The following is a 12,473-nucleotide window of genomic DNA, read 5'->3' as shown; positions in this document are numbered from 1 at the left end:
AAAGGATTGTTAATCTCAGCTGCTGCCGTGAAGCTGCACTTCACATGGCCTTTCCCTTTAACGTAATCGTTCAGGGCCCTGTTGAGGGAGAGCAATTTAAGTGGGAACGTATGAAGGACAAAACGTGAATAACTGCTGATTGACAGCTGCTTGTAAATCCCAGCTACCTGTCCTCAGAGAGAAAGCAGGTTATAAAACAGGAAAATGATTATCTTCCTTCATCTTTAGCACGACTTCACTGTTTTAGACATAATGCTGAAATATTCTAGTTTTGCACATAATCTTCAGGATTCACCTTCTTAGTGAGACTGTAAACAAGTTCATTAGGTAATGTGGACTAATTCTTTTTCAGGGCAATATATGTGATATGGAAATAGATATTTAGAGAGCCACACATCTGTGTGCACATACAGGGACAGAGAGATACTGTACAGATGCATCCATGCTCAGAAGTCCACAGTCTCTCACACACACACACACACACACACACACACACACACACACTCTCACTCACATGCGTATTTGAACAGATAAATTCACATTGGCATACAAGCATACATGCTCACAGGCACGTGTATGCACACATATTCAAACACATATTCATACATGGGTACCTGCACACACACAATCATAAGCGTGCACACACACGTGTATGTGAACATACGTGCACATGGCACACAGTCACATACATGTGAGCATGCCCACAGACATTCAAACACACACACACATGCATAAGTAAACATACAGCATGGATGTGAGCACGCACACACACACTCACATGCATAAACATGCATTACACACACACACACACACACACACACACACACACACACACACACACACACACACACAAAATAATTCCCCACAATTTGAAAAAGGTTTATGTCCCTGGAAATTGTCTTACTAAAGTGAATAAAAATGACAGGAGGAACTACAATATGGGCATTTCAGTACAGCGTGTTCATTGGAGTGAAAAATGGCTTTATAAATCGCAGATATGTACACCCAAACAATCACTGGAATTGCAATGAAAATTTGTAATCAAACAATTATTGTCCAAAGTATTACCGCATATGGACAGTAATTCTTTAATTACAAATATATATTATATAAATATTCACATATTATAAATTTAAAAGGTGAAGACTTGAGACAAGCTACATGCAAGTGCGATGACAGGTTTCTGACTCTGCTTCAAGTAAACTGTACTATTATTCACCACAGAGAATGAGAAAATTATATTTATTTTATTTAAAATACTCAGAATTGAATTAAAAGCTAGGATCTGTGACGATGGTCATGAAACAGGCGTTGATTGTAAAAGCCCACCCTGTTGCCGAAGCCTTTCAGGAAAAGAAATTGGCTGCTCTTACCTAGTTTAGCCAATATGTGACTCCAGATTCACATCCACACAGCTCTCTTTTAAATGACGAAGGGTCTCGGCCTGAAAAACACTGACTCTATTCCCTTCCATAGAGGCTGCCTAACCTGCTGAGTTCCTCCAGCATTTTGGATGTGCTATTCTGGATTTCCAGCATGTACAGAATCTCTTGCACTCTCTTAAACTATCCTGCAGCACTGCACACTAAGCAATCCAACTCAATGTTAGTCAGGGATCGACACCTGAGTGGTTAGACCCTGTGTGACCGCTTCAGTGATGCAGTGTATTGAATTGCTGCTACAATGATTGCAGACAAAGACAATTGTACTTATGTACAATTGTACTCAATTGTACTTATGTGTGTATTATGAACAGTAGAGGCTATCAGAGCTTGTAGGGCTGCTGTTTCACTGCTCCAATGAGCCAGGTTCAATCCAAATGTCAGCTGCTGTCTGGTTCGAGGTCGAACGTCCTCCTTGTGACTGAGTGAATTCCTTTAAGGTGCTCCAGTTTACTCTCGCAACACAAGGATGAGCATGTAGGCCGGATAATTGGCAGCTGCAAATTGACCTAGTGTGTAGGTGGGTGGGAGAATGTGTGTTGATGGGAATGTGGAGAGAACAAAATTAAGATCAGTATATGATGAATGTAAATGAGCATTCCATGGTTGTTGCAGACTTGGTGCACCAGATCTGTTTCTATTCTGTATGACTCTACCAACTAAATATACATCATAAAGATGCACTCAGTGGCCACTTTATTAGGTACACCTGCTCGTGAATGCAAATATCTAATCAGCCAATCCTGTGGCAGCAACTCCATCTATAAAAGCATGCAGACATTAATAAGAGATTCAGTCGCTGTTCTGACCAAACATCAAAATGGTGAAGATACATGATATAAGTGACTCTGACTGTGGAATGATTGTTGGTGCCAGATGGGGTAGTCTGAGTATTTCTGAAACTGCTCATCTTCTGGGATTTTCATACACAACAGTCTCTAGAGTCTACAGAGAGTGGTACAAAAAAAAGCAAAAAACAGAAGTCATCCAGTGAGCAGCAGTTCTGTGGGCAATGATGCCTTGTAAATGAAAGAGGTCAGAGGAGAATAGCCAGACTGGTTCAAGATGACAGGAAGGCAACAGTTAATCAAATAACCATGTGTTGCAACAGTGGTATTCAGAAGAGCATTTCTGAATGCACAACACATCAAACCTAGAAAGTGGATGGGCTACAGCACAGAAAAGCATGAACATTGATACAGCGGCCACTTCATTGGGTATAGAAGATACCTAATAATTAGCCTCTGAGTGTATATTTAGGAACAAAATAAGGATTGGCAATAAATGCCCATGATGCTTATATTCTGTAACTGAATAAATGAATGAACAGAGTTTTTAGCTGCTTTTTGTTGATATACAGTGTGTAGCTTCATACTGGAGCCAATATGAAATGCCTTAATGTTACTCTTTTCAAGCATTTAACTCAGCTGACCCCCATTTAACTGTTAGCTGAAACCATAGGAATTTTTGCAAATCAACTTAATTTTATGGCCCCATTCCAACATGAGCCAGGCAGATGAGCCTTGAGACAAAAAATGGACAGGATGAAGAATGAGCTGGCACCTGCAATCTTGAAACAAATCATTCCTTTCTGGGATCTTGTTCAAGCTAACACTTCTGCCATAACGAGCTAAGAACGATGGCATTCATGATCATTTGAGTCTAATTTTTCCAGAACAAGTTGTCGAGAAAGTTGGGGCTCCTAAGAGATTACTAAGATTATATTTGCAATGGAGTAAAACAATAATGTAGCGTTTTTTCCCAGAGGGTTTACTGTGCTGGCACATTAGGGGGATTGGACTACTTTTGTTCACTGTCTTGGAAGTGAACTTTGTGCATGGATTCCAACGGACATTGACCATGCTGGACGTGTCTCCCCTTCTCGCTTGCCTCTCCTGAGAAGCCCACAGTCATAGTTTCTGTTTCTCAACAACCTACCATGCTTTTACCTTATCTGTCCAGTGGAAGACTAAGTTTCATATGGTGGAAGCCATAGCCCCAGACACTCGCCATCTGATGGCCTTCTGAACTCTCATGCACCTTCTCCACTGTTCCTAACCATCTCTGAAAATCAGAGATGTTTAGATACAACTGGAAATCTTTTAAATAACATTAAAAATTAAATGCTAATAAAAAATTTAAAAAACATAATAAATTAATTTAAGGAGATGTTTAGCATACAGATTAATTAAAATATTAATAGTTTTATTAACTGTGTGGGAAAAACATCTTCACTTACCTCTCAGAAAGCTGCATTCAGCTGAGTGTGGTTGAGCCCAGTCACAAGCTGTGACTGGTGTAAATCTGAGAGCCAGTGATAGAGTCAATGGAAAGTACAGCACGGAAACAGGTCCTTCTGCCCATCTAGTCTGTGCCAAGCCACTTAAACTGCCTATTCCCACCGACCTGCACTGGGACCATAACCCTCCATAAGCCCCTACCATCCATGTACCTATCCAGACTTCTTTTAAATGTTGAAATTCAGCTTGCGTGCATCACTTGCGCAGTCAGATTGTTCCACACTCCCATGACCTTTCGAGTGAAGAAGTTTCCCCTCATGTTTTGCTAAATTTTTCACCCTTATGTGGTGTACATGGCAACTTGGTGAATTATTAGATCACCCAATGAGGAGGCCAGGGACGGAGCAAGAGATCAGATGTGCTATTATCGAATCTCTGAGTGTCCCAAGGATCTGCACTGGTAAATAATTCCTGAACAAGCAGTTGTACTCAGAACACCTAGACAATAGTTGCACAGAGAATTGTCAGCGTGAACTGATGCAAGGCAAATAAGTGCGCAGGAAGAGAATACAAAGGTGACCAAATTAGTACTTAGAGCTGGCAACCAAAGATAAGTTTTTTTTATCCCCTCTTGTGTGTGCCTGTATTTACTTGGATATAATAAAATGGGGAGCTCAAAAGTAGTGGCAAAATGGAACTGCTTACACTGCAAGCAAAGGATAGGAAGTCGTGCCTAGTGGGTAGAATTAAAATTAGATTATAACTTAATCTTCGATTAACTTCTTTTACAACTGTAGGTAGGAGACTATCAGCAACATAAGAAAGCAGCTGGGCTCATGAATTCATAGTTAATTTACTTGCTTTTTGTCTCATATCAATAGTGGTCCTTTCAAAGAAAATTATCTGGGACACGACCTAGTCTGTCCTGTCTAATAACAAATTACAACACATACAATGAGTAGCCACTTTATTAGGTACAGGAGGTATATGTTTATGGTCCTTCTGCTGCTCTAGCCCCTCCACTTTGAGGTTTGATATCTTGTGTATTCAGAAGTGCTCTTCTGCACACCACTGATGCAATGCATGGTTATTTGAGTTAATATCGCCTTCCTGTCAGCTTGAACCAAGCTGGCCTTTCTTCACTGACTTCTCTCATTAGCAAGGTATATTTTCCCACTTAACAGCCATTCACTGGATGTTTTTATGTTTATTTTTTTCTGCACCATTCTCTGTAAGCTCTAGAGACTGTTGTGTCCGAAATTCCCTGGAGATCAGCAGTTGCCAGGATGCTCAAATCACCTCATCTGGCACCAACAATTATTCCATGGTTAAAGTCACATAGCTCACATTTCATCCCCATTCTGATGTTTGGTGTGACCAGATGAACCTCTTGACCATGTCTGCATGTTTAATTGTAGCCACATGATTTCCTGATTAGATATTCACATAGGTGTACCTAATAAAGTGGCTTCTGAGAGTATTTAACCAGACATCTTTTCCGTCTCTATTTCCTGAGGAGACTGAGGTTCTTTAACATCTGCTGGACGATGCTGAGGATGTTCTACGAGTCTGTGGTGGCCAGTGCTATCATGTTTGCTGTTGTGTGCTGGGGCAGCAGGTTGAGGGTAGCAGACACCAACAGAATCAACAAACTCATTCTTAAGGCCAGTGATGTTGTGGGGATGGAACTAGACTCTCTGACGGTGGTGTCTGAAAAGAGGATGCTGTCTAAGTTGCATGCCATCTTGGACAATGTCTCCCATCCACTACATAATGTACTGGGTGGGCACAGCAGTACATTCAGCCAGAGACTCATTCCACCGAGATGCAACACAAAGCATCATAGGAAGTCATTCCTGCCTGAGGCCATCAAACGTTACAACTCCTCCCTTGGAGGGTCAGACACCCTGAGCCAATAGGCTGGTCCTGAATTTATTTCATAATTTACTGGCATAATTTACATCTTACTATTTAACTATTTATGGTTTTATTACTATTTATTATTTATGGTGCAACTGTAACAAAAACCAATTTCCCCCAGGATCAATAAAGTATGACAATGACTATAACTACTATCTTCTAGATCAGCTGAACAACTTATCACTCCTACAAGTAATTAGAACTAAAATTAAAAACCTATGATCTTCTTCAGAATAAACACATCAATACTAATACATTGAAGCATAAAAAAGCTTAGATTTTGAACGTTTTTACTCCTTTGCCATGAATACTTTAACTGGAATAACACTAAATGATATAGTGCATCTTTTCTGTACTCCAGAATGTCTTTGCCCACATTTTCCAATGTAAAAGTTATGGTGTGTGATCCAAATCCAACAGGTAACTATAAACAACAGGAATTCTGCAGATACTGGAAATTCAAGCAACATACATCAAAGTTGCTGGTGAACGCAGCAGGCCAAGCAGCATCTGTAGGAAGAGGTGCAGTCGACGTTTCAGGCCAAGACCCTTCGTCAGGACCCTGGAGTCCTGACGAAGGGTCTCGGCCTGAAACGTCGACTGCACCTCTTCCTACAGATGCTGCTTGGCCTGCTGCGTTCACCAGCAACTTTGATGTATGTTGCTTAGGTAACTATAAAACTTAGATTGACATTATTGCATGTATCAGCTGTGCCTCAGCAGGAAGCTCTCTCTTCTGACTCATGCAATTGTGGGCTTAACTCCTACTCTAGTGTAAAAGTCTTAGCCAGCTCTCCAAGGCAGTGCTGAGGGGTTGTGAGGGGTTGCCTCCCTGCTGGAGGTGACATCTTGTCAGATGGGGGATTGGCTTCTTCAGCTGGCGACTGTAATATTTCCCCATGTTGCCTGGAACTTACAACCTTCAACTGTCATTGGCAAACAGATTATCTGCTCATTATGCCACGTACCTAAAATGCTGGAGGAACTCAGCAAGTCAAGCAGCATCTATGGAGGGGGAATAAACAGTAGACGTTTTGGACCGAGACGCATCTGAAATGTCGACTGTTTATTCCCCTCCATAGATACTGCCTGACCTGCTGAGTTCCTTTAGTATTTTTTGAGTGATGCTCAAGATTTCCAGCATCTGCAGAATCTCTTGGGTTTATCTGCTCATTATCATGCTGCTCTCTGCAGCATTAATTTGGCTTTTGCATTTCGTACAATAGTGACTACATGTCAAAAATCCTCTGACAAAGTGGTTCAGGACATCTGGACGGAGCCAGTCAAGGCACTACATAAATGCCAGCTTTTTTTCTTTCAATATTGCACTGCAGGAACTGCTGGGTTTTGGTCAAGACATTAACCCAAGTTCCACGTCATTGCTTACGGTGTATACAAAAACCATCCTTTTGGCATAATTCAAAGATTTGGCAGCCCTTCAGAAGGTTCCGATATCATCTTTTTCCTCAACTAAATATAAGAAGTGTGCTTCTGCTGCTGTGCAAGACAGCGGCAAGACCTTTAGTATTGGTCATCGTTATAGTGGCATGCTGAGATTCTATGAGAGGGCTGTAGTCCTATTGAGGATGCCCTCCAGCAAAGGCATCAGGAAATTAGCAGCAATGAAGGTATATTAATTGTTCATATCCCACCTTTACAGAATTTGGAGGGGGCTTGCATACAAATCAATGCACAACTAGTCACTAAATACTGGCGGGGTGTTTCGGAGTTCATATCTTTCCAGAGTCATTCTCCATACAACATCCCTGATCAAAAACAAGAACTATGCACCACTTCTTCCCTTCTTAGTTTCAGGTTAACCCAAGCAGCAAATTCTGTGTGTCTCTCTCTCTCCGCTGATGCTGTCTAGCCTACTGACCATATCCAGCATTTCTTGATTTTATTTCAGATTTGTGTCATCTGCAGCATTTCATTTTCATGCCAGGCTACTTTTGAATTAATGTAGCCAAGACCAGGACCAATTTATGTTGCACTGGACTAGGTGTTGAAACAAAGATGCCTGGGGAACTGTACTTTTAGGGAAAAAGAAATTATAAATAAACAGCCTGCAGTTGATGGAATTCTGAAATAAAAGCACCACATGCTGGAAGCACCTAAAGTTCAGGAAGCATCTGCGAAGAGAGAAACAGAGTTAACATTTCAAGTCTGACGAAAGGTCTTCAACCTGAAACAGCTCTGTGTTTCTCTTTCCACGGAGGCTGCCTGGCCTCCTAATGTCCCATTTGCAATAGAGATGTTAACCAAAGCAAGTTGATGTACAGGCATCTATTATATCCAGGTCCCTCGCTGCAGCTTCCTCTTCATTGGTGAAACCCATTGAAAATTAGGCAACCACTTTGTTGAGCACTTCCTCTCCATCTACCAAAAGTGGAACTTCCCAGTGGCCTGCCATTTTAATACTTATTTCCACTCCTCTTCCGACATCTCAGTTCATGGCTTCTTCATGTGCCATGATGAGACTAATCTCAAGGTGGAAGACCAACACCTTACATTCCATCTGGGTAGCCTCTAATCTGATAGCATGAACATCAATTTCTCCTTCAGGTAAAAAGAAAGTCCTTTCCCCTTCCCTCTTCTATTACCCACTCTGGCCTGCTACCTCTTCTCACCTGCCTATCACTTCTGCCTGGTACCCCTCCTTTTCCTCTTTTTCCCATGGTCCACTCTCCCCTCCTATCAGATTTCTTCCTTTCTATCCCTTTAACTTCCCCTCCCACTTGGCTTCACCAATCACCTTCTAGACATCCTGCTTCACCTCCTCCGCCTTCTTATTCTGGCATCTCTCCCCTTCTTTTCCAGACCTGAAGAAGGGTTTTGGCCCGAAACGGCGACTATTTATTCCACTCCACAGCTGCTGCCCGACCTACTGGGTTCCTCCGGCATTTTGTAAATGATGCTTTGGATTTCCAGCATCTGCAGGATTTCTTCTGTTTTGATATGCAGGTGTTCCATCGCAGAAGGTCCCCATACCATTACATTACTTCGGCGCCAATTCCATTAGGCAGCTGTTGCATGGTCTGTTTATAAGAATGACTCCAACTGCAACTGGCCTACACAACATGCTAAAAAGATGGATTCATGTTTATCTGATTGGAATTGTTCACGTGTATCTGGTCAAGTCACTGCCCTTTCTTTGTTAATGGAAAGTAAGATCTGATTCTGGCAAATAAACAGGCTGCATGAAAATAATAAAATGACAAGCTTCATTTGCTTGATGTACAGTCGCCACTCCTGCACTGTTTAATAGATGGTTGAACATCAACACCCAGGGTACTGTCACATCACGAGTGATTGACAGGCACCTTGGCAGATGGATTAATACATTTTCATTAACAGGGCAGAATCTTTTTCAGGGCACTGGCATGAAACTGGATGCACGCACGTCACTTCTGCTCCCACCTCAACTGCAGAAGCTGCCTATAGGGACGGGATTTCCTTTACCATTCGTTCACAGGGAGGGGGCTCTCCTGGGCAATTTCAAGCATTGGAATAGAGGGCCAAATTACCTCCTTCTGTGTCAAAACAAGAAAACTGATTTGAAGCCCATGAATGGCCTGCTGCTCTATTCTGGCAGTCAACCATGTTGGGACTGGAGTCACATATAGGCCAGACCCGGTAAAAATGGCACATTCCTGCCCCCGAAGTGAGCCAGATGGTTCTTGATGACAATCCAGTAGCTCCATGGCTATCACTGCCTTTTCAATTATAATTTAATTAACAATTATAATTTTAATTCATGCCTTGGATGTTTGTCCCTCAATTGTTATAGTATCATTATGCCATCATACCACTGGCTACACAGAAGGCGTGCAAAGAGGACAAAAAGCACCAGTGTCACACATGGAACAAATTGGCAAAGACCTGCCTGACCAATTCCAAAGAAGGTGGAAGGCATGGAGAACCTTTACCTGAGTGAAAATCATTTGAATTCTATTTTTTTGTTTATTAACCACAAACTTGTAGTGTACTGCATTCAACCACCACCTTGTAACAAGAAATCTGGCTAACAGCAGTGTGCAGGCTGTGTTACTCATTTGATATCCCACCTCTGCCACACTGTTGATACACCAGACCATGGGCCTGTCATCTGTTGGCAGAAGTGGCTGAAAGTTGGCACTGATTCACACACTTGTACCCGAATTGTACGTTCAGTAGCAGCAACAACGCAAGACCAGGTGTTCACAACTGTAGATGGGGGAAGTTCAGACTAAGATGCTCACACCTTACCCCCAACCAAAGCCTCAGAGGCCCTCCTCCCCAAGGAAAATACTGCCTACCTCACATTCCCTTGAGCCGGGTCTGTAGGTGCCTGCCGCCGTTCCATTGACCAATACGTCCACCGTTTCGGAGTTGGTTGGCTTGTAGTCCACATAGTACTCTTGCAAGGGAGAGTTAATTTGTCTCTCGCACTCTCTCTTCTTTTTCCGGCGCCTCTTCATCAGGGACCGCTGTTGCAGCTGCTTCATGCTGGCCGGGTACCTCTTCCAGGAGACGTAGATCACCAACAAGATCATGGTTACGGACAGGAAGAGCGCCACACTCCCCGCAATTATCTTGTGAAAGGAGACATGTTCAAAGTCATGCTCCAGGTCAGGGATAGATTCGTTGGAAGGATGGATGGAGACAGGGGGCTGAGGCTTACTGACCACGGCAGTCGGCTTGGGAGTGAGAGCCCTGTGGGTTGTCTTCGAGCCTTGTGGCCTCTGGGTGACAACCGGGGTGACCCCAGCACAGATTTTGTAGTGGTCAACGGCTTCCATGACGTTGTAGCCCTGGAGAGACTTGGGCCCTGCACAAATCATGGCACTCTCCCTGTAGCCTTGGAAGTTTTTCAGCCAGTTGACCAGCGAGCAGATATTCCTGTTGCACTCCCAGATGTTGGAAGAGAGGCTGATGGTTGTCAGGGAGTTCCAGGAGCTGAGGATCTCCTGGCTGATGGTGGTGAGCTTGTTGGAGTTGAGGTGGAGACTGTGCAGGTTGGGCACACACTGGAACACGCCGGGCACAATGGCTTGGATCTCGTTCCCGGACAAGTCCAACTTCTGCAGCGAGCTCCATGTCCATGACATCCCTTGGCTGAAAACCCTGATCCTGTTCCATTGGAGATAGAGAGTCCGCAGGCTGGACAAACGTGGGAAGTGCGCGAGGTTGACCTTGGAGAACTGGTTATGCTCCAAATGTAACTCGGTTAGCTTCATGAGGCCGGCGAAGGCATTCCGCGCCAGACTGCGGAGCCGGTTGTAACCAAGGTCCAAGAACTCCAAGTTACGGCAGTCCTGAAAAGCCCGGACCGGTATAGCTTTCAACGAGTTCGATCTCAGGTGCAGGCTCTGAAGTTTCCTTAAACCCTTGAACTGCAGCGACTGCAAGACGTGCATCTTATTGTAGGAGAGATCCAAGTTGCGTAGATTGGGCACCGGGTGGAAGGTGCCATTGTGCAGCCGAGTGATCTTGTTAGAGCTGAGAATTAACTCTTTCAGCCGGCGGATGCCTTGGAACGCGTTCTCGTCCACCGCGTTGACATAGTTGTGATCCAGATAGAGCCAGGTGAGTTGGTTTAGCCCGGAGAACTGGTTGGGTTTAAGGGACTTGATGCTGTTGTACCGGAGGGAGAGACCGAGCGACCCCGAGGAAATGTTCCTCGGGATTTCTTGCAACGCCTGGGACTCGCAGTAGACTATCTTTCCATCGCAGCGACATGTCCTCGGGCACACTCTCTCAGCACCGGACAGCGCCGTCAGTAACACCGCGGGAACCAGGACCAGCACAGATCTTGGAGCAATGATATATTTCATGAAACCTGCAAGGACGGGAGTGAGAGAGAGAGAGAGAGAGAGAGAGAGAGAGAGAGAGAGAGAGAGAGAGAGAGAGAGAGAGAGAGAGAGAGAGAGAGAGAGAGAGAGAGAGAGAGAGAGAGAGAGAAGAGCGCCGATTAGAGAGGGCAAACACAAGCCGTCGGCGCAATATGTGTTGCATTCAGATGTCCCAGAGCGCAAGATTAGTTAATGAACGCCGGTTATTATTTTGAGCAGCCCACGACAGAGGGGGAACCGCGCCAATCAATGCACTGTTTATTTTGTTAAACGATGCAGATGTCAAATCCGGCTACATAGATAATAATAATGGAAAATACGACTCCTGGTTAGGAAAGGGGTTAAACAGGTGCCTCACTCACCCATGCTGTTGCCGCGGGTCCCAATCCCTGCTGCTTATTCCGCTCTCTCTGCTATTCCACCGGCTGCATGATAGCTTGTAACTGGCAGAGAGTCGGGGTCGCTGATATCCATGAATAGCAATGAGTTCCCCAGGGAAGCGGAGCGCCGTGCACTGGGCAGCCCGTCAGGCTAGCCATGGAACGGCACGGGAAGGCTGGGGGCGAGGCGAAGTTTGCCCGGGTGATGATCCCTCCACGCCCCTGCCTTCGGTACCCATTCCTGGGCTGGCCCAGCGCCGCGCCGCCTCCCTCCTGCTCTGCTGCCCAGTTCCGAGGGGGGGCTCCTGCCGTTTCATCCGAACCTGCAGCTCAGGCTCAGCAACGCTCCCGCTACCCTTCCCCTCTCACAGACAAGACTGGAACTTCAACAGCAACGCACACGCGCCTTTCCCATCCCAGCGCGCCACTGTGTAGGTCCGCTGCTTCTGACGCGTTCTAATAAGAACCCCCCCCCCCACCACCACTACCACCACCCTCCTCTCCCCTCCGCCTTCCAAAACTCCCCTCCCTCTGAGTTTCACGCTGATCTGCTCTCTGTATCAGCCCTACTGACAGCTCTCCCCTTCCTCCCTCTTAACCCCCTCCCTTGCAAAGCGAAGTAACAATTCTTGACTCAGTGCCCCCCCCTCCCCTCGA

The 12,473-nt window shown here is 44.8% G+C and overlaps 1 protein-coding gene across 3 annotated transcripts in view; it reads right to left on the bottom strand.

Annotated features, from left to right (window-relative positions):
* Nucleotides 1-12,213, bottom strand: part of LOC134351029 (leucine-rich repeat transmembrane neuronal protein 4) — a 362,646-nt gene extending 350,433 nt beyond the window's left edge. For all 3 annotated transcript variants that reach the window (XM_063057011.1, XM_063057014.1, XM_063057013.1), the window contains exons 1-2: nucleotides 11,799-12,213; nucleotides 9,901-11,423 (exon numbers count right to left, since the gene is read on the bottom strand). In XM_063057011.1, the coding sequence (XP_062913081.1) occupies nucleotides 9,901-11,423; nucleotides 11,799-11,802 (1,527 nt within the window). In that variant the 5' untranslated portion in view covers nucleotides 11,803-12,213. The remainder of the gene's footprint in view (nucleotides 1-9,900; nucleotides 11,424-11,798) is intronic.
* Between the last annotated feature and the right edge of the window lie 260 nt (nucleotides 12,214-12,473).

The sequence above is a fragment of the Mobula hypostoma genome, chromosome 8 (assembly GCF_963921235.1).
Source record: "Mobula hypostoma chromosome 8, sMobHyp1.1, whole genome shotgun sequence".
Lineage (NCBI taxonomy): Eukaryota > Metazoa > Chordata > Chondrichthyes > Myliobatiformes > Myliobatidae > Mobula > Mobula hypostoma.
The sequence above is the reverse complement of the archived record's forward strand: the minus strand, read 5'-3'. Positions and strand labels throughout refer to the sequence as shown.